Source organism: Geotrypetes seraphini, chromosome 1 (genome assembly GCF_902459505.1).
Source record: "Geotrypetes seraphini chromosome 1, aGeoSer1.1, whole genome shotgun sequence".
Classification (NCBI taxonomy): domain Eukaryota; kingdom Metazoa; phylum Chordata; class Amphibia; order Gymnophiona; family Dermophiidae; genus Geotrypetes; species Geotrypetes seraphini.
Genome location: NC_047084.1, coordinates 266,453,793 through 266,473,537, shown reverse-complemented (window position 1 = coordinate 266,473,537; position 19,745 = coordinate 266,453,793). Strand labels below are relative to the sequence as shown.

The window sequence follows — 19,745 nt, the reverse complement described above, 5'->3', positions numbered from 1 at the left end:
AGAAGGGTATAGATAGAGGATTACTATACAGGTCCTGGAACTGATGAGCCGCCATGTGAGCGGGCTGCTGGGCACGATGGACCTCTGGTCTGACCCAGCAGAGGCACTGCTTATTTTCTAATGTTCTAACTAGTCTTTAAGCCCGTTATATTAACGGGTGCTAGAATAGATTTGTGGGTCTGTCTTTCTTTCTTTCTGTCTCTTTCTTTCTCTCTCCTTGGCCGCTGTATGTCTATCTGTCTTTTTTTGCTGTCTGACTCCTTGGCCGCTGTATGTCCGTCTGTCTTTGTTTTGGTGTCTGTCCCTTTTAATCTGTCTCTGTAGCCCCTTGTCCTTCTGTGTGTGTCCTTTTTTTTCTGTTTGTCTCTCTCTCCTTGTCCAAAGTGGTGTTTTGTTTTTTTTTTTCTTTAAAGCTGTCTCTTTAGACTCCTGTTCTTCGGTGTGATTTTTTGACTGTCACCTTCTGTCTATCTCTTTGGCTGCTGTCTGTATTTCTTACTTTTGGTCTCTCTGTCTATGTTTGTTTTGGTGTTTGTCTCTTTGGCTGCTGTATGTGGGGTTTTTTTTTTGTGTGTTTTCTATTATTAACCAGCATTCCCTCCCCCCACACTACTTCCCTGTGTAGCAGCAGCGTTTCCCCTACCCTCCCTTTTCCTTCCCGCGGTCTGGCCGGCTCCCTTAGTCCCTTTCCGCCCCCTCCTTCCCTTTCCACAGTCCCGACAAACCTGCGACTCCAGCAGCGTCTGCAGCACTGTACACACACTGCTTCGGGGCCTTCTACTGCCCTGATTTGCTCTGCCGCGTCTCTGATGATGTCATCAGGGACGTGCCAGAGTAAATCAGGGCAGTAGAAGGCCCCGAAGCAGCGTGTGTACAGTGCTGCAGGCTGCTGGAGTCGGCAGGTTTGGAGTCGGCAGGTTTGGAGTCGGGACAGCTGGAAGGGAAGGAACTAAGTGAGCCGGTTGGATCGCGGGAAGGCAAAGGGGGGCGGCAAGGGAGTAAGTGAGCCAGTCGGATCACTGGAAGGGAAGGGGGGGCGGCAAGGGATTAAGTGAGCCTGAAGCCGCAAGTGTGGGGCTGTTTCTGCAGCCGCACGAGGTGGAGAGGTGAAGAGCAGGGAGGCTTGTCTGGCGCGCATGTAAACTCCTACCACCACAGCCCGACGGATCAGGGAAGCACGCGGTAAGAGTGGCATGCGCGCTTAGCATTTTATTATTATAGATACTTTGAAGCAAAACTCCTGATCTGTGTCTGCCTACTTCGGAGAGAGCTTGCTCTATGTGCTGTGCTTCCAAGGACATATTACATCAGCAGCTACCTTTCGCCTTCATGTGCTCATCTGAGCTAGTATAATTGTGAGCAATCTTGTGGGAATAGAAGTCAGTTTGACCTGACCATCTTCTCAGAATTCTGGGACATTTCTGAACTCCATGTTTCTCTCTTAGACTGAGATCATGGGGAGGAGCTTGGCTGAGAACATGGAGAGGAAGGAGCCTGTTCATTCTCACAGACCAATGCCTCTCTGAACCTTATAAGAAGGGGTACAGGGAATCAAGCAGTATGCTTGTTACTCCACTGGACCTCTTTTCTCTTCTCCACTGTGATTTGCTGAGTGCCTGCTTGTCTTGCTTCTTGAATACAGACTTCTCACTACCAGAAAAGAACCCTTCATAAGGTAGTATTGTCATCTTTGTTATTTCTAGTGGGCCTTAGTAGTTGCCCTTAACTTTGAGGCCTAACTAGGGAGGTAAACATTTGCCCTAATTATCTGATGAGGAAAAGTATCATTTAACTTTTTGGGTACTGCATAACAGTATATAGTTCTAAAGCTTGTGTTTTCATCTTTAGTTGTTACACTTGCATATAAATAAATACAGCTTCTGTTATACTATAAGAGCTTGTAATTCCAAATCAGGGGAATAAATAACACTGAGTGCCAAATAAAATCCATTACACGCACTTTGTCTAACCATGACATATGACTGTTCAGGTTTGTCTACAGTGATATATTGCAAGAGGAACAGACTACTTAGGCCATATGGTCTTTATCTTCATTTAATCACGACGTCCAGTACCTATCAACTATTTAGGAGACATTTGAAAACCTATCTGTTCACTAGACACTTAGGCAACTAAAATACTTCATCTAATTGTAATAATTTTACTTTTGTAAACTGTATAGTACTGCGGTATAGAAGTATATTTTTATGTTATGTTACAACCATCGACTACTACTACTACTACTAAAATCATAAACAATCCATTCTCTCTGAGTGTGACCATGTTGTTAGGCACAAAGCAAAACAAAACTACTGAATTAGTGCTCTACCCCAAAGTCTTTTAGTCGGAATTCCAAGCAACAGCCCTGGCTGCGAAACTGTTAGTTGCAAAATTACTCGTGTTTCTCAGCTGATTCAGGTTAGAACTTTTTCCGCCTTCTTTTCTCGATAAGGAACTTGAATGAATCACAATTTCCTGTTTTGACTAACAGCTCTGTCAAACATACAAGTAAGATAAACATCATTATTCCTCATAGAAACATAGAAATATGATGGCAGATAAAGGCCAGATGGCCCATCCAATCTGCCCATCCATAGCATCCATTGAAGGAATATATATGTGCGCCAAAGTCCGTCCAAAGGGCGGCTTTGGGTCCATTATCTCCTCTAACTAAGAAATCTCATGTGAAACAATATATTCAGTGTTTTTCATTCTCTTTCAGGCTTCTCTAGGTTCATAATGCACTGGTACAACAGATTTAATGAGGGCACAATGCAGTGGTTATCCCAAAATGGGCTAGTTATCAAATTACTGAGACCAAGCTACTTTTGGAGAGTAGGTGCTTATGTGCTTCCTTCAAACTATTCTACAGTCGGATGACACTCATATGTGGACTGCATTTTCGAGATTTACTTACTACAGTAGTAATCTAGCATTTTGTACGATGATTTGTATTGTTTGTCATGTTTTTAATGTGATTAATTTGTGCTGTGCATTCGTCACTCACCTGGTATAGTTAAATAGGCAGGATTTAAATTATTTAAAATCAATTAAATACAACTTTATTTTGACTGCGACCATCTGCTCTCTTCCCTAAAAGCATTTAAGTCCAGAATGTGGCTGCATGAGCATATGTCGCTGTGGTTAACGTTACTTTCGCTGGTTCTCCTATTGGATTATGTTCTAAACATGATATTTAGAAGTTTTACTAGGTGGTCTTCAAACCTTGGTTTGTTTTTGTACCAGGCAGTTCAACCATTTTGTTCCTCACAGCAGGGCACACTTAGAGCTACCTTCCTAATGCACAGCACAGCAAATATCCACAAAGTCATACACGATTTAGTTGTCTTCTATGTCTGGAATACACTGCCAAGCAATTTTAGAACTGTGGCAGATGCTCATTAAAAAAAGGTCAGGTAAAGGAATGTATAGATTTAACAGCACTTGATCACCACAAAGATTTTTAGATACTGTTTGTACAGTATGAACAAGACTTTTTCCTCTATTAGACACCCAAAGCCATTTAACGACAACAAAAAAAAAAAAACAGGCAATGAATACATAAGGCATTGAATGAACTCCTGCCCCAAAACACACAAACACACCTCTCCTTCCCCCCCAAATATTTCTAAACACTCAAAATGACTTGCCCAAGGTCACTAAGAGAGCACATGTGGGCGTGGCTTTCTTGCTGAGGTCTGTCCACTCATACCCACATCTGACTGTCTATCCCTACCAACAACAAGTGTATGCTCCACTGCTGTGAACATAAGCTTCTGTATTCAAACATCTTCACATCCACTAGCTTGGTTGGCATTATTTTATCTTGGTGATAGTGGCAGCTTTCTACTCCAGTCTTACCCCTTTTATATGGAAAGTATGATTTGAGAGCACCAATAGGCAGGAAACTCTTTATGTGCACCCAGAAAAATGACTTTCAGCATCCTCTGAAGCTCAGAACCATTGTTCCTACCATTTCGTTTGTTCATGTTTATTGAGATTTATAGGCTGCCCTGTAACTAGGCATCAAAGCAGTTTACAATATAAAATCCAGAAAGAAAATACAGCATAAATAGGAAAGAGAGAGAAAAGAGAAGAAAAAAATGAGCATTTTTATATCAATCCAACACAGAACTACATAGCAGAAAACTCAGCCCTCGGGAACAAATGCCCTCATAAAAAGATAAGATTTCAGGAAAGCAAGGAATTTAAGATACGATAATTCAAAACAAAGTTCAGAAGGAAGAGAATTCCAAAGCAATGGTACCAAAGCAAAATAAAGAAGCAGATTGACGTGTGAACGCGAGTCTAGTCGTGTGTACCAGTGGAATGATGTAGAGAAGAAGATCGTAGTGAACAAATTGGTCAATGTGGAATAATGAAGGAGGCAAGAACATTGTGCTTCTAAACTCAAATCAGGATTCAAAACTTTCCTGTTCCAAGATGCTTTCAAGAAGCATTTCTTTATTCTGCGATTCATTCCTGCCAGGCCTTTCACAGCCTCACCTTTTATACTTTCACCCAAGTATCCTTCACCCATCCTTGGGATTATATGATGTAGCCTTTCACCGTCATTCCTTTTGTCACCCATTCATACCTATCAGTAAGTTATTGTCAATCCTCCCCTTTTTGTTTTATTTTTTTTATGTTCAAACGATTTTATCAATGAAAACAGCAAAACAGTGAATACAGACAGCATAGTCAAGTAAGAACATCAGTGTAGCTTCCACATCAAAAGAACAGTTACCAACATTTTATAGGTACATGAGTTGAAGTCACCTACCTAACTAAACCTAAAGACTGAGGACCAGAGACACTAACAACACAAACCAGGGCCCTGTACTCTTATGAACCCTGGAGCACACCATCCATCATCCCTCCCCCCATTCGAACCAAGAACCTGTAATCATAGTAGAAAACATACCAAACCGTACTCCCCCTCCCCCCACCCAAAAGCACTGACCCAAAGCCAACTACCAATTGAAACCCCCCCGCCCTCCCCCCACACACACACAACTCATAAGGGGAAGAGAAAGTGGCAGGACCCTAGCTTTTGATTTGTCTAAATCAGGGGTGTACAACCTTTTGGCTTCCCTGGGCCGCATTGGCCGAAAAAAATGTTTCTGGGGCCACGCAAATGCTGCAGCAAGATAGAGGAGGGAGCTGGCAAGACGGTAAACACCCAGGGGCAGCAGAGGAAAACACTGTATTACCCTCGACCGGGGCCACACAAAATACTTCAAGGGGCCGCAGGTTGGACACCCCTGGTCTAAATTATGCACCCTGCTCTTGACATTTAGATACAGGCTGGCCATTCACTGCCAGATGCATTTTGTTTTTCTTTGCTGTGTAAAGGTAAAATTGTTGTAAGTTTTGAGTTCAGCACCCCTAATCATTTTCAAAAGTTGCCTCCTATGGTTCATCAAGGCTGGATTACTGTAATGTGCTCTGCACTGGTATGACTACAAAGAGTTTGAACCAGCTGCAACTGATTCAGAATGCTACAAGATAACAGATAGAAGAAGGCTGTAAGCGACTTGATCACATCACGTTATTTCTGCAAACTAGTAGAGATCTAAATTTCAAATTTTGTGTCTGATCTTCAAGGCCCTTAAAGAAAATGGACCAGAGTACTTGAAAAATAGAATCTCCCACTGCACACCTCCAGTGAATATCCCTAATTGCATCCTCTTCAAAGGACATCACATGACACCTACCTATCAAGCCTTCTCTGGGGTAGGTGCCACACTCTGGAATGCACTCTCAGAAAGCCCTTGCTTAGCACAAGACTATTTCTGTTTTATGATGCAGGTTAAAACTTGGCTTTTCTCTCAAGCTTTTAATGGAAGAAACAACTAACACTAACTTGTCACATACACAGGGACTAACATTGGCTGCACAAGACTTGTAATTCTTATCCTCTGGGCCAATCAGAGTCTTAGGCCCCCTTCTCAGTGCATCCCAAGGTGCACCAGGAAGGCCTGTCATTTTGAAAAGGCAGGCCTACCAGCAAGAGGGAGTGGGCATCTGTCTTGCCTGGTATGAGGGGGGATTTGGGGTTGCTTGAGCTGGGGGGGTTCTGACATGACTCCCCCCAGACCACCATGGTTCTCTTTTGGGAACTTGTTAGTGGGGTGGTGGGAGGGGTCCAAAGTGGGGCCTTGTTGGGGGGGAAGGGTGGGGTGTGGGTCCAGGTTTTGGTCGATCAGGGGTGTGAGGGGGTCCTGGTGACCAAGGCAGGAGGGAGTGGGCATCCCTCCTGCCAGCAATCTTCATGGGTGGGGGGAGGTTCTGGTGGTCGCAATCTTTGCAGGTGGGATTGGGAGTATGGGGGAGTTCAGGTGGCTATGATCTTCATGGGAGATGGTTCGGCAGCATGGGGTATGGGTTTCTGAAGCAGAAGAGCGTGGGCATTTCTCCTGTCTTTCTTTTTTTCCAGGGGTCGTCATAACTTTTTTGTTGTTGTTTAATAGGGACAGGTATTGTGTGTGTGTCCCACATGCACATCTGTGTCATTAAAAAAAAAAAAAGTCTTCCTGCCCTGAACAGCTGAGTGGCAGGAGGCTGCTTTGGGGCTTCCCCTGCCAGCTCTGTGCTTGTGTGAGAGCTGCTTTCTCAACAGATGGGATTATGGTGAACCTCCGCAAAACTCATTTGCATGCAAACTTGTTAGAACATTGATTGCCATTTTAAAATTGGACAAAAAACTGGCTCACAGTGACCCACACGGTCTTAATGACCATTTTTAGTACAGAAAGGGATTAGAGGTAGTGAAGGGAAGTAAACTTAAAAGTAAATATTTCATAAAGGAAACTGAAAAGCTATGGCTAGTTTAAAGTCTCTCTCACAGACTGACATCAGAATGCTACGCTGAGAATAATTTCAGAATAAGAATGTAACAAATCTTCAGTGTTCTTACTTGCAAAATGATCCTGAAGGACAGGGCTCACAGGAAGAAGAACTTTGATGGGATGCAAAATATCCTACAACAGTAAAACACATGTTTTGAATGCAAATATCTGGCAGCAGTCAGAGTTCTTCTATCATACATCGTCTTGCCCTGTTAAACTCTCTTTAGATCAGGGGTGGGCAACTCCGGTCCTCGAGGGCAAGAATCCAGTCAGGATTTCCCCAATGAATATGCATGAGATCTATTTGCATGCACTGCTTTCAATGCATATTCATTGGGGAAATCCTAAAAACCCGACTGGACCGGAGTTGCCCACCCCTGGGCTAACTAAAGATTGTACAGACTATATATTCAATGAATGTACTATACCAGGTGTGTCCATCTTGCCAATTTCTGTGCAGAGGGCACCCATTTTCGGCCCAAATTGTAAATAAATATTACTTACTTTACTCAAAGTCTTGTGGGGAGTGCCTTTTCTCACAATCACCAAAGCAAACTCAGATAACTAACTATACATGCTAAATCTCAACCTTCATTACACCAAACTAGCTTACTTATAGCAGTTTTAAATAAGAATTTGATACTTTTCTCCCCTTTTCCATGGACAGGTCTACCTTTCATACAGAACTCTATGTAGGTAAGTAATTTCCTTACTCACTCCTAACTTTCTTCTTTATTTTCCTCATTTTTCTGGCTCTGAAATTTCAGTCCCATACTCTGCTACATCTTCACATTGTCCAGTTTAAAATTCTTTGGTGCCACAGAGTTGTTCTCTTCCTCCTGCTCCCTGTCTTTAGAACTCAGAAAGAGATCCTAAACCTTGCCTATACTTTTTACTTGAGTACAGGGTTCACTTTTCCTAACTAGCTAGTCCAAAATAAAGTGTAACAATAGGTGGTCTCCTTTCTGAACCTACTCAGGGATAAGATAAAGTGCCCCATATGCACATTTCGCAAAAAAAACAATTTTTTGTTATCATGTGTTCTGACATTTATTTAAAGAGCCTTTTATATTCATGACAACCCTCACACTATTCAGACATACAGCTCACATTTACCATTTTCAATATAATCACGCTTTAATAATCCTTTCCTCACATCATCTCACAGCACAAATTCAAAAATATTTATATAGGACACAGCCAAACAGCTATTTTCTCTCAGTCCTCCCTCCTGTCTGTTCAAAAGCAACAGTAATCAGCAGTAGTGCTGCCCGATTCGAATCGGTTCACCGATTCACTTCGGGTGAATTGATTTGAATCGGTTCAAAACAACAATAACAAAAAATCTGCTTCCTGATTCGCCTGACCCTCCCCCCTCGCTCCCTAAAGCAGGAGCGGCAGCGATGCTCTTGCTGGCCAGCACCTGCCGCACTTGCTTTAGAGGGTGAGGGGGGAGGGTCAGTTGGGAAGTGCTGCTGTCGGCTTCCCCCCCCCCCCAGCTTCCACCCCCTGGCCTCCCCGCACTGTTTACCTTCCAGGAACAGCCTGCAAACAAGATCGCGGTGCTAGCGATCTTTGTACTTCTTCGGCACTGTTTCCTCTGTTGCGGCCCCACCCCTACTTTGACATCAGAGGAGAGGCGGGACCGCGACAGAGGAAACAGCTCCGATGAAGTACAAAGATCGCTAGCACTGCGATCTTGTTTGCAGGCTGTTCCTGGAAGGTACACAGTGCGGGGAGGCCAGGGGGGAAGCCGGACCCCAGTGGGAGGCCAGGGGGAACACGCAGGCCTTCTGGGGGGGGGGAGTTAGCAGGCTTTCAAAGGGGGGGGACAGGCCTTTAGGGGGAACAGGCAGACCTTCAGGGGTGGGATAGCCCTTCAAGGGGGGATATGCCTTCAAGAGGAGGACAAGCCTTCAAGGAGGAAACAGGCCTTCAGGGATGGTGGCACAGGCCTTTAGGGGTGGGGTGCAGGCCTACAAGGGGAACAGACCTTCAGGGAAGGGGGGCCTGGTATAGAAGTACATGGAGGGAGGGAAGGGGACGGGTTCAAAGAGATGTGCATATGCCGGACTTTGGGGAGGAAGAAATGGGTCTGAAAATAGAGGAGAGGGAGAGAGATGATGGACAATGGGATTTAAGGAGGGAAGGAACAGAAAGGGAGAGAAGTTGGATGCAAGGGATGGTGTGGAGGGGGGGAGAGAGAGATTGGATAGGAGGGTAGTTGGGAAAAGAAAGGGAGAGATGGTGGACCCTGTGGTGGTGGGGAAGGAGGGAGAGATGCTGGATGAAAGGGTGGTTGAGAAAAGGTGGATCTGTGGCGGGAGACCAAAAAAAGGAAAGATGCCAGATCTCTGGGGGAGGGAAGGGAAACGGAAGGGGAGGACAGAGATAGAAGATGGATAGTTAGCAGGGTGAAAGAAGAAAGAAGGAGACCTTGGCAAGCAAGTTATCAGAAGACAACCAGAGCCTGGGACCAACAAAATTTGAATAATGACCAGACAACAAAAGGTAGAAAAAATAATTTTATTTTCTGTTTTGTGATAACAATATGTCAGATTTGAAATGTGAATCCTGCTAGAGTTGGTGTTAGACCGCAAACGTGAGCTAGGATTTAACAGAGAGAGGAAAAGTCTTTTTTGTTTGTTTATTTTGTTTACACCACAGCACCAGTGTGGTTAGGAGAAGGCAAAGGGGGTGAAGAGGCTGTAAAATAAACCCACCAGGATGTTTGGAAAAAACCACCCAATTGGGCAGGAAAATTGAATCGAAAAACCAATTCAATAGGCTGAATTGAATCGAATTGAAATTTTTTTTCCTGAATCGGGCAGCACTAATTAGCAGTATTAGATTGTTTTCCCTGTAGCTAAGCAACCACAAAACATGTGCCTGCCTCTGAGTCACAGCTGTACTGTACAACTTCTTTCCTTATGCAACCTTCCTCTCTAATTGGCAGCCTAAGTGAAAAAAAAGTAACATTTAACCCTTTGGGTTACATTAATTCAAAGCAAGGGACCCAAACTTTAGGAAAAATGCCTTTGTCGAGATAGGGGAGTAGCTTAAAAAAATCATTAACTGTATAGGAACATTGGGGGGAAGTAGAAACACAAAGCACAAAATTGAAAAGAGGAAGTGATGTCACCTGCTTGAATGGCAGCCTAGCAGCTGCGCTCCCAGTGACCTGGCAATACTTAGCGATAATAAGCCTTCCTGATTCATCTAGCTTTAGGGACAGTTTGAGGTTTTTTTTTTTTTTTTTTTTTACTTTGCTGTGAGAGAGGCTATTCTGATTGGGGGCAAGAAATCATATTCAGACCTCCAGCAGTTTGCATTTCAGGTGGCAAAGCTGACAGACCATGAGGCAGTCAATATGGCAATGGTGCGTGAAGATGCCCAGTTGGAGATTCAGTGAGAAGTGAATAAGGAGTCCAAGATGCCAGAGGATAATGCACCAGTTAGCAAAGAGGAACTGCGGGTCTGGATGGAAGACTTGAATCTGCAATTATTATCATTAAGAGAGAGATGCAGGCATCTCTAATTCCTGGACCTCCTAGCCAGCTGTATACACCCCCCCTCCCAGCATCTCTCTCATCCCTGTACCCCCCAGCCAGCTATGTACTCCCCTAGTCAGCATCTCATCCCTGTTCTCCCCAGCCAGCTTCTCCTACTGTCTCTCCATGAAGTGGCGCCGATGTCACTGGCAACCTGCTATTAGCTCTGCAGCTTTCCCTCCAGCGTCTCCGAGTCCTACTCTAAGCCTGCACAAGCATCAGCATAAGCTGTGCTCTCCTGCTCAGCTTATTGTTCAGGATGGTGGCTTAGTCAACAGCCTAAAGTATGTATCCAGAGCTCACTGTGCTAAACTGTCACTTTACTGCTTCCTTCACTGTGCCACACAAATGTCTGCCTGAAAATATAGATCCTGTAAAATGACACATCCACTGGGTTTAGTAGCTTTAAAACACATATGCTGTGTGCTCAGGACTGAAATTTGCTGAAAAATGTAGGTGGTAATACCAGAGTGAGGCTTGGCTATCTGTTCCCCCACCGGACTGGTCTCGAGATTTGTGAATTTTCATTGGTTCAGCTGGGGCACAATGGACCAATTACAAACGACCTCAGAGTTCCTAAGGTCATTTGTGATTGGCCTGTTGTGCTGCAGCAGAAGAAATGAACCACCCCCTCAAAAAATAAAAAACAACCACCCCGTTACACACCTAAAATAGCCAGTTACAGATAAAAATAGCCCAAGAAACCTGCCCCTCACCCAGGCCTTTTATTTCCCACTGTCGGGCTTAAAAATTAGCCCAATTGGGCAAGAAAAACGACTGGTAACACTGATCTGCAGACACTTTTGAAATTTAGATCCACTTTGTACCAAATGTTTCTTTGAAAAAACCTTTTGTCACTTTAGTAGCAAAATGAGCTCTGATTAGTAACATTGTTCAAGCTTACTGCTTTGTTAGATTGTAACACTGGCCAGCAGGGAATATATTTTAGAAATATTGTTTTTTGTAACTATTTATTTGAAACAATTTAACATGTCTTGACAATTTCAGATTTCCTTAACTGCTTTGAAATTTAAGAGTGCCATAAATTCTCTCTGCACTTGAATTATTTTTGGTCATTGGTATTTGGTTCACATTTGGTCTTGCATAATTCTAGTTTATTAACATTTTATTTTACCCATTTTCATTAAGGGCTCCTTTTACGAAGCCGCGTTAGCGGCTTTATCGCACGCACATTTTTAGCACGCGCTAACCCCTGCGCCAGCCAAAAAACTACCGCCTGCTCAAGAGCCTCGGTAGTGGCTAGCGCGGCCGGCAAATTAGCGCACGCTTCGTAAAAGGAGCCCTAAAAGTTTGGATGAAGTTTAAATTTCCTTGAAAACCTGGCTGTTCTTTCTGAGGTAATTACTGCCGACTGACTTGGCCAAACGACTACAAGGATTTGGAGAACAGCAGGATTTTCCTCAGGGGTGGGGCAGGTTACACTATCTCACTACTGGGCCACGATTATGAACTACTCACTAAGATCCTAGCTCAGAAGCTGAAAAAATTAAATGCCTCAGTAAGTGATTAAGCTTTTGATAATATCAGAAAAGTGTGTCATCTATCGTGGGCAGCAGGCATCACCCAGATCCAGGTGTAGTGCCAGAAATAGATGCAGAAAAGGCCTTTGATGTAGTCTATTGGCCATACCTATTTAAAACACGGGAGACATTTGGAATATTGGGGAGATATTTACATTGGATCTATACTATTTATGCAAGTCCTTTGTCTTGCCTTAGAATGAATGGCACTTATACTGAAAGTTTCCCCTTGACTCGAGGAACTGGGCAGGGATGTGGCCTGTCGCCTATACCTTTGGCTCACAAAGAGGGAGAATTGCAGCAAAAAAAAGGTTATTTGCAGATGTGCTCTTTACCATCACTAATCCTCATTCTTCCTGAGATTCTAAGTGTTTTGAGGACTACAGGGTGGTATCAGGCTTTAAGATAAATAAAATTAAGTCTGAATTATTAAATATTACAGTGCCTGAGTCAGGAGCTAATGTGCTTTCCAGAGTCATTAAAGTGTGCCTACCCTTCACTCAAAAATGCCTGTGCAATACGCAAAGTGGTACATTAACCATTGCTCAGATCCTTTACCCAAGATGAATGTCAGGCAACAGTCTAACTCAGTGTATCGCGAACTGTGTGCCCCGGTGGATTCCAGGTGTGCCGCGAGATGCCGGAGAGGAGGAAAGGCACATCCTGTGGTCAGTCAGCCGGCACTGGCACCTCTCTTCCACGCCAGCACCTCTGCTCCTTCTCCTCACCTCTCCTTCTGCAGCATCCCCCCCCCCCCCCCCCCCCAGGCTCAGGGCTGTGGCTAGAGGACGACCTCACATTTCTGGATGCCTTCCAGCCACAGTCCTAAGATTGGTGTGCCACAGCTTAAAAAGCTTGCGACCCACTGGTCTAACTAGTAAGCAGGGAACAAACTAGATAATGCTGACAAGTGATCTACACCTACAGCCAAAGTGGAAATGGGGTAGAATAAATATTCAGATGAACCACTAGACAAGGTAACCTAAAGTTGTCTTAAATGCTGGTTTGCACACTTGTCTCCTTATATAATGATACATTTTTCAGGACATATTCTCTTGAAGTATGAAAAACATTTTGCTTTTTTTTTTTTTTCCAGTGAATGCTTAGGGTGTCAATATTTTTGGCCAGTAGCAATCCACTTTTCTTTTATTATTATTTTAATGATCACGACTGGCTAAATTAGACACAGATATTAATTGCCGGGCTCTATCTAGGCACCAGCACTGAGCCCCTGGATCTTTGATAGCACCTAGAAGCTACCTGGGTACCGCCAAATATGCAGTGCCCCATCTGCAAAGCTAGGACTTGCTGTTAATGCAGTCAGACACGTGCAGTTCGCTCTGCAGACACTCTGCCCCTGGGCCGCCTTAGCACGAATCGGAGTGCCATGGCAGTTGGGGATAATTCAGCGGCACCATCCAATTCAGCGCCACTGGTTCGCCACTCTCAACCCACTCTGTCAGTTAACCTGGCAGAAAAGCCTTTTCCATCTGGATAATTTGCTTTGAATAGAATATCCTCCCCTTAATGTTTTAACCAGCTTTGGACCTACTTTCTTATATCAGATTACATTTTCATAGTAATGCCTCGAAATGTACCTTGTCCACATTCTCGGCAAGCTGCTGCTCCAGTTTCATTTGAGTAATAACCAGGCTCACAAGCACGGCACGTGGCACTCTTTGTAGAGCTAATAGGAAACAACATAACAGCCAACATTTTTTTTTTAAACCCTGCAAACCTAACACCTTCAGCATCAATTACATTCCCTGAAGTGCTAATATAAAGCTAATAGACTTTTTGATCTCACTCTTCCTTCTGTTTTAAGCAGGTACATTATGGACTCTTTTTACTAAGCTGCGACACCGGTTTTAGTGCGCACTTAGCGACTGCAGAATTGCCGCACACGCTAGACGCTAATGCCAGCGTTGAGCTGGCATTAGTTCTAGCTGCGTAGCGTGGGGTTAGCGCGCGCTAAAATTCTGCGTATGCTAAAAACGCTATCGCAGCTTAGTAAAAGGAGCCCTATGTATTTTAGTGTAAATCATGTTTTATTGAAATACAGTCAGTAAATACACAAAACAAAACAGTGGTTCAACAAGATCGAGAATACCAAAAGTACAACAAAACAGGTTTTTCAAAGAAACCCCCAGCTCCACTCCCATCCACTCCCAAGTGAAAACACCCCCCCCCCGGACCCCTATCCAGTACCCCGAAGATAGAAAAAAGAGCAGAGAGACTGCTGAACTAGCTAGGAGCCCTATGTATTTTAAATCTTGCACTCACAGATGAATACGAGAGTGCGCCTTGTATTTATATGCCATTTATGTTTATTGTAATAAAATTGTGAGGGAGTGTTATTTTATAATTGTGCAATATATTTTTGCCCTTCTCTAGTGAGGTGGGAAGAACTACTTTAGAAATGGTGTGTATTTATTTATTTATTTTTAATCTTTATTCATTTTTAAACTTATAATAAGTGTGATAACATATCCATACAAATAACCATAAATATATCACTTAATAATCAACAATGATACATATAATATTCTCTTATCTCCCCCCTCCCCACCCTTATCTATCATATAATCAATACTTATACAACATGTAACAATAAAAATACCCTCCCTCCCACCCCATAATTGAACTTGTAAATTTAAGGGAAACAAGTTTTATTCAGCTGTGCTGTACTGATTTGTTTTATCTTATATGATGTGAGCTGCTTTGGATCTCCCTTGCAGGGGAATAAGGTGGGTTTGTAGTAGTACATGGGAGGGGCCTTAGGCGCCTGGGCAAATCAGGGCCTTAGGCCCCTCCCCAGTGCATCTCAGGATGCACCGGGAAGGAGAAGGCCTGCCATTCTGTGGAAGCAGGCCTGCCAGCTGGAGGGAGTAAGGATCCCTCTGGCTGGCCTACAAGAAAAAAGTATGGGGGATCCTGGTGGGCTTGGGGGAGGGAGGTGTCGGGATGGGGGCAAGTTTTCAGGAGGATTCTGGAATGAAGGAGTGGGCATCCTTTCTGCTGTTGATCTTTAGGGGGGGGGGGGTCCAGCAGGAGGGACTGGGCATCCTCCTGCCAGTGATCTTGGGGTGGGAGGGTTCTGGCATCCCTCCTGCCAGTGATCTTCAGGGATGGTGGCAGGAAGAATTGGGCACTCCTCCTGCTGCTGACATTCAAGGGGGGGGGGGGGGGGCCTTCAGGAGTTCTGACCCCAGCTGTTTAATATTATCCAGTCGCCTACTTATCCAGTTTACCTAGATCTCCAGCTGTTCTGATTTTTACCCTACCTATTGTATTGTAAATGTCACTTATTATTCCTACATGTTACTATCTTGCTGCCAAGTTGAATCTCCAGCTGCTCCAATTCCTACCCTACCTATTGTTGATCATCCAGTTCATAATCTAGCTGACTACCCAGTTCACTATCCAGCCGATTATCCAGTTTAGATATCATAGTTCACCCACCGTCAAGGATCAGGCTCCATGCCATCCCTCTTCCTCTTCTGACTCAAAACTGCTCAGCTCTTTCCCCAATCAAGCTCTCAAAAACAAAACAAAGCAAAAAAACAACATTTGATGCTTAAGGTTCACCTTCCCTCTTATATCTCCTGCCTCTACTAGATACCATCTTACTCTCCCGCCTTAAACCTTCTCAAAGGTTAAATTAGCCCCAAATTCTTCCTAGTACTGACACCGAGCCCTCCTCTCTCTGAAACTCCCACACGTGAACCCAAACCAGCACTACCTCCCAGCCCCCCAAAGACTCCCAACTCTCATCATGAAGCCTCCTTCAAGGCTCTTTCTCCTCCTACTCTGCTCTTCTCCCTACACCACCCCCTGCTTGAAACCTCCTTCTCCCAACCTTCCCGACCTCTCAATTGACTCTAACATCTGCCCTGGCCTCAGAATCCCGTTATTACGCACCAGAAACCATCCCTCCAAAAAAAAACCCCTCGAAGAGTCAACCACGCATCTTTAAAGCCTATTCCCCCTGCCAATCTCTCCAACCTTACCTCTGACTCGCTCACCCCAGTCCCAACACTCTATTGCAACGCCAGATCCGCTTGCAACCAGATTCAAATCCTGAAGGATCTACACGAGGATTCTGACCCGGGATTCCTATGTATTACGGAAACATGGATTACAATAGAAGACATATTTACACAAAATAAACTCTGCTCCCATGGTTACCAAGGTCTCTTCTCCCCCAGAACTAACCATAAAGGAGGCGGCCTGGCACTACTTTACAAATCATTCTTCGATGTCCAGCTCATCGAAAAGAGCAGCCACACCTCTCTAGAATACATGCTTGTTTCGGTCAATGATGAACTCCAACCTCACCCACTGGGTATCCTACTTCTATATCGCCCACCCACCCCTTGGAACAAATCCTCTGATCTCGTTCTCGACACCATCTCAAACGCCTTCCTCAAATTCCAAAGATTATTGATCATTGGAGACATCAATCTCCACATCGACGACAACACCAGCAAGGATACAATTGAACTGAACAGCTTCCTCACCTCTCTTGGTTTTCCCCCCCTACACCATCCCCAACCCACAAAAAGGGATACACTCTAGACCTCATTAGTTTCCTGGATCTTACCGCCTACAAAACCTCAGCCGATGACACTCGCTGGGAACATGTCCCCTGGTCCGACCACTTTCTTGGGACCTTCTGTCTCCCCATTTTCATGTCACATCTTGGGGCTCCACCCCACCCCTCTAATTCCATTACCTTCTGCAAAAAAATTTAAAGCGACCTGTTCTGGACTGAATTTCTCAAACAATTCTCCTCTGCCCCTAAGCCTGCAGACTCAGAAACCGACTGGTACAACTGGATCGCCCTCTCCGAGTCCACCTACCACTCCCTTGCCCCCCCGTTCTACCAAAATCCATCTCCTACCCTCGCAAAGCCCCTTGGTACCTCCCATATCACAGAGACCTAAAGCAGAAATGCCGAGCCCTGGAGCGCAAATGGAAAACTCTAACTCCCCTATAGATAGACAGTCCTGGAGAGCCAATATTAAGTCCTACAATTCAGCACTAAAAAAAGCAAGGAAGAACTTCTACGGTGATAAAATATCCAGATCCAACAACCAGAGTAGTACTCTTTTCAACATCTGGCGTTCCCTAACTTCCAAAAAAGACTCCACCTCTCTCCTCTCCTCTCCCTCTACCGAAGTCCTAGCAAAATTCTTCAATGAAAAGATCACTACCATACGATGCTCCTTCCCACCTGCAGTCTCCTACAACTCCCTGGTGCTCATTGACTCCAACCCTACTCTAACGGTCTCTAGCCCTATCCCAGCCGACAGATCCTGGACTGCCTTTGAGCACGTATCCGATTCCCTCATCCTTAAACTCTGCCTCAAATTGAAATCTTGCAATTGCTCTTTAGACCCTTTCCCCTCCTACCTCTATGAAGAAATACCCACTCAGGCTATCTCTTCCATTACCAAACTCTTAAACTCCGCCCTACATTCGGGCCTTTTCTCCCCAGAAATGGGCCATATCGCCTTAACCCCTCTACTGAAAAAAACAGACCTCGACCCTTCCACACCATCCAGCTATTGCCCAATAGCAAATATCCCTTTCCTAACTAAGATGCTCGAATCCATCATATCGACCCAACTCTCATCTTATCTTGAGAGATTCTCCATTCTCCTACCTTACCAATTTGGCTTTCGTCCCAGCTTCAGCACCGAATCCCTATTGACCTCCCTAATTTCTAAAGTTCAACATCTTCACTCTCGCAACAAGTTTGCCGTCCTCCTACAATTCGACCTCTCTGCTGCTTTTGACGTTGTCCACCACGATATTCTAATTTACCAACTCTCCGAGATTGGCATCTCCTCTACTGTCCTTGAATGGTTCTCAAAATTCCTTCGTTCCCGATCCTACATTGTCAACATGAATGGCACCTCATCCTCCCCCTGGAAACCAATCTGTGGAGTCCCGCAAGGCTCACCTCTATCTCCTATCCTTTTCAACATCTATATGTCCTCTCTAAAACTCCTCCATCTATCCCCCCTTGAAACAATTTACACTTATGCTGATGACATCCTTGTCCTCCTCGAGACCGACTTGAACCTTACTAATCTCTCAGAGAACATATCCTCTTGTATTTCGAACCTCCAATCTTGGGCCCACACCGTCCAAATGAAATTGAATGAATCCAAGACAAAACTACTCTGGCTCTGCCCAAAATTAGCTCAGCTACCCACCTCAATCCCACTGTCCTCCGGCCTCACTCTGCAGCTCGAATTCTCCAGCAAGGTCCTGGGCATCATCATTGACTCTTCAATGACCACCTCAACTCCCTGGTAAAAAAATGCTTTTTCAGCCTACACATGCTGAGGAAAATAAGATCCTGTTTCCAGCAAAAGCATTTTGCCGTTCTCGTCCAATCCATCATCCTCTCTAGACTGGATTATTGCAATTCTATCTTCATAAGCCTAACGAAGAAAAACCTTCACAGACTCCAACAGATTCAGAATGCCGCGGCTAAGCTTATCTTTGCAAAAAGCAAATTTGATCACGTCTCACCGCTCCTGTCCAAGCTTCATTGGCTTCCGATAATTTCCAGAGTCCACTTCAAATGCATCTGCCTAACTTTCAAGATCCTCCACGGCATTCTTCCTCCATTTATTCCACTTTCTTGGAACTCCCCAAATCTTAATACCACCAGAACTACCCAAAAGTTGAAACTATCCTTCCCTTCATCAAAAGGCATTTCCCACCCAGGAAAGCTGGGGACTTCCCTCCCCTTCAGATTCACCAAGCTCTGGAACAACCTTAACTCCCCTCTTCGGAACCTGAGCTCTCTCCAACTTTTTCGTTAACATCTGAAAACCTGGCTTTTCTCAAAAATGGAACACTCCCCCCTCTTTTGATATCCTAGTCCTTTGATGTCTTAGTCCTCCAAACTCTCTTCTTTCCTCCTATCCCCTTTCCTTTCCTCGAAGTTCCTTTTTCATCTCAATTCCTGTAAACCGTGCCGAGCTCTACGACTGTGGAGATGGTGCGGTATATAAACCTAAGGTTTAGTTTAGTTTAGTTTAATTAAAAACAGATGACGCATGCGACAGAGATCAGGGGGCTATAGAGGGGTGTCCTGTTAGTTAAGGGAAGATTTGTCTTTGCTATGCCTCTCATCTTCTCAAACATGAGAGACCAGACGTAAATGTACTGCAGCAAACAAAAAGGACTCAAACCCTAAACTATCACTTTTTCAGCCCTACAGCTTCCATTAGCATACAAAGCCCAGCCTTCCCACTCCAGTCTAGACCTGACTTTCCTGTCTGAATTCATACCTCTCTTAATAAAGGCCTTAGGGATAGATTCACAAAGCAAACTGATTGTGTACCGATTGGTTTGCGACCCCTTTGCGACCAGTTTTCCTTCCGTCTCGATTCACTAACCTCTCCAACGATCCGCTTCCAATCCGTGAATGCAAACGAGGGGAAACGCATGCAAAGCAGACAGGGACGCGATTCACCAAAGAAATTTCAGGCTGGCCGATCAACCCAAGAAGCGACTGCTGTGGACCAGTCGAAAATGTCTTTCCGACTCTTCAGCTCCATTGAAGCCCTTCTCTCTACTGCCCCGAATCTCTCCTGCCTGCCGCCCCGATGCTCTTCCCCAATCTCTCCTACCTGCTCTGCCCCGAATCGCTGCCCTGCTTGTCTCCATCTCTGCTGCCTGCTCTGCCCCAAGTTGCTGCCCTGCTTGTCCCCTGATTTCTCCTGCCTGCCGCCCCGAATCTCTCCTGCCCTTCCTGCACTGCGAGCTTGTGGTTTTTT

At 44.7% G+C, this 19,745-nt stretch overlaps 1 protein-coding gene and 1 long non-coding RNA gene across 3 annotated transcripts in view; one reads left to right on the top strand and one right to left on the bottom strand.

The window, feature by feature from the left end:
* LOC117363347 (signal peptide, CUB and EGF-like domain-containing protein 3) overlaps positions 1 to 19,745 on the bottom strand; it is a 61,069-nt gene that overhangs the window by 16,877 nt on the left and 24,447 nt on the right. For both annotated transcript variants that reach the window (XM_033950897.1, XM_033950908.1), the window contains exons 4-5: positions 13,542 to 13,630; positions 6,920 to 6,983 (exon numbers count right to left, since the gene is read on the bottom strand). In XM_033950897.1, the coding sequence (XP_033806788.1) occupies positions 6,920 to 6,983; positions 13,542 to 13,630 (153 nt within the window). The remainder of the gene's footprint in view (positions 1 to 6,919; positions 6,984 to 13,541; positions 13,631 to 19,745) is intronic.
* LOC117363354 lies at positions 1,380 to 11,510 on the top strand. The gene is made up of 4 exons (XR_004540032.1): positions 1,380 to 1,675; positions 5,608 to 5,736; positions 7,519 to 7,547; positions 10,189 to 11,510. It is a non-coding gene; the product is annotated as an uncharacterized LOC117363354 (long non-coding RNA).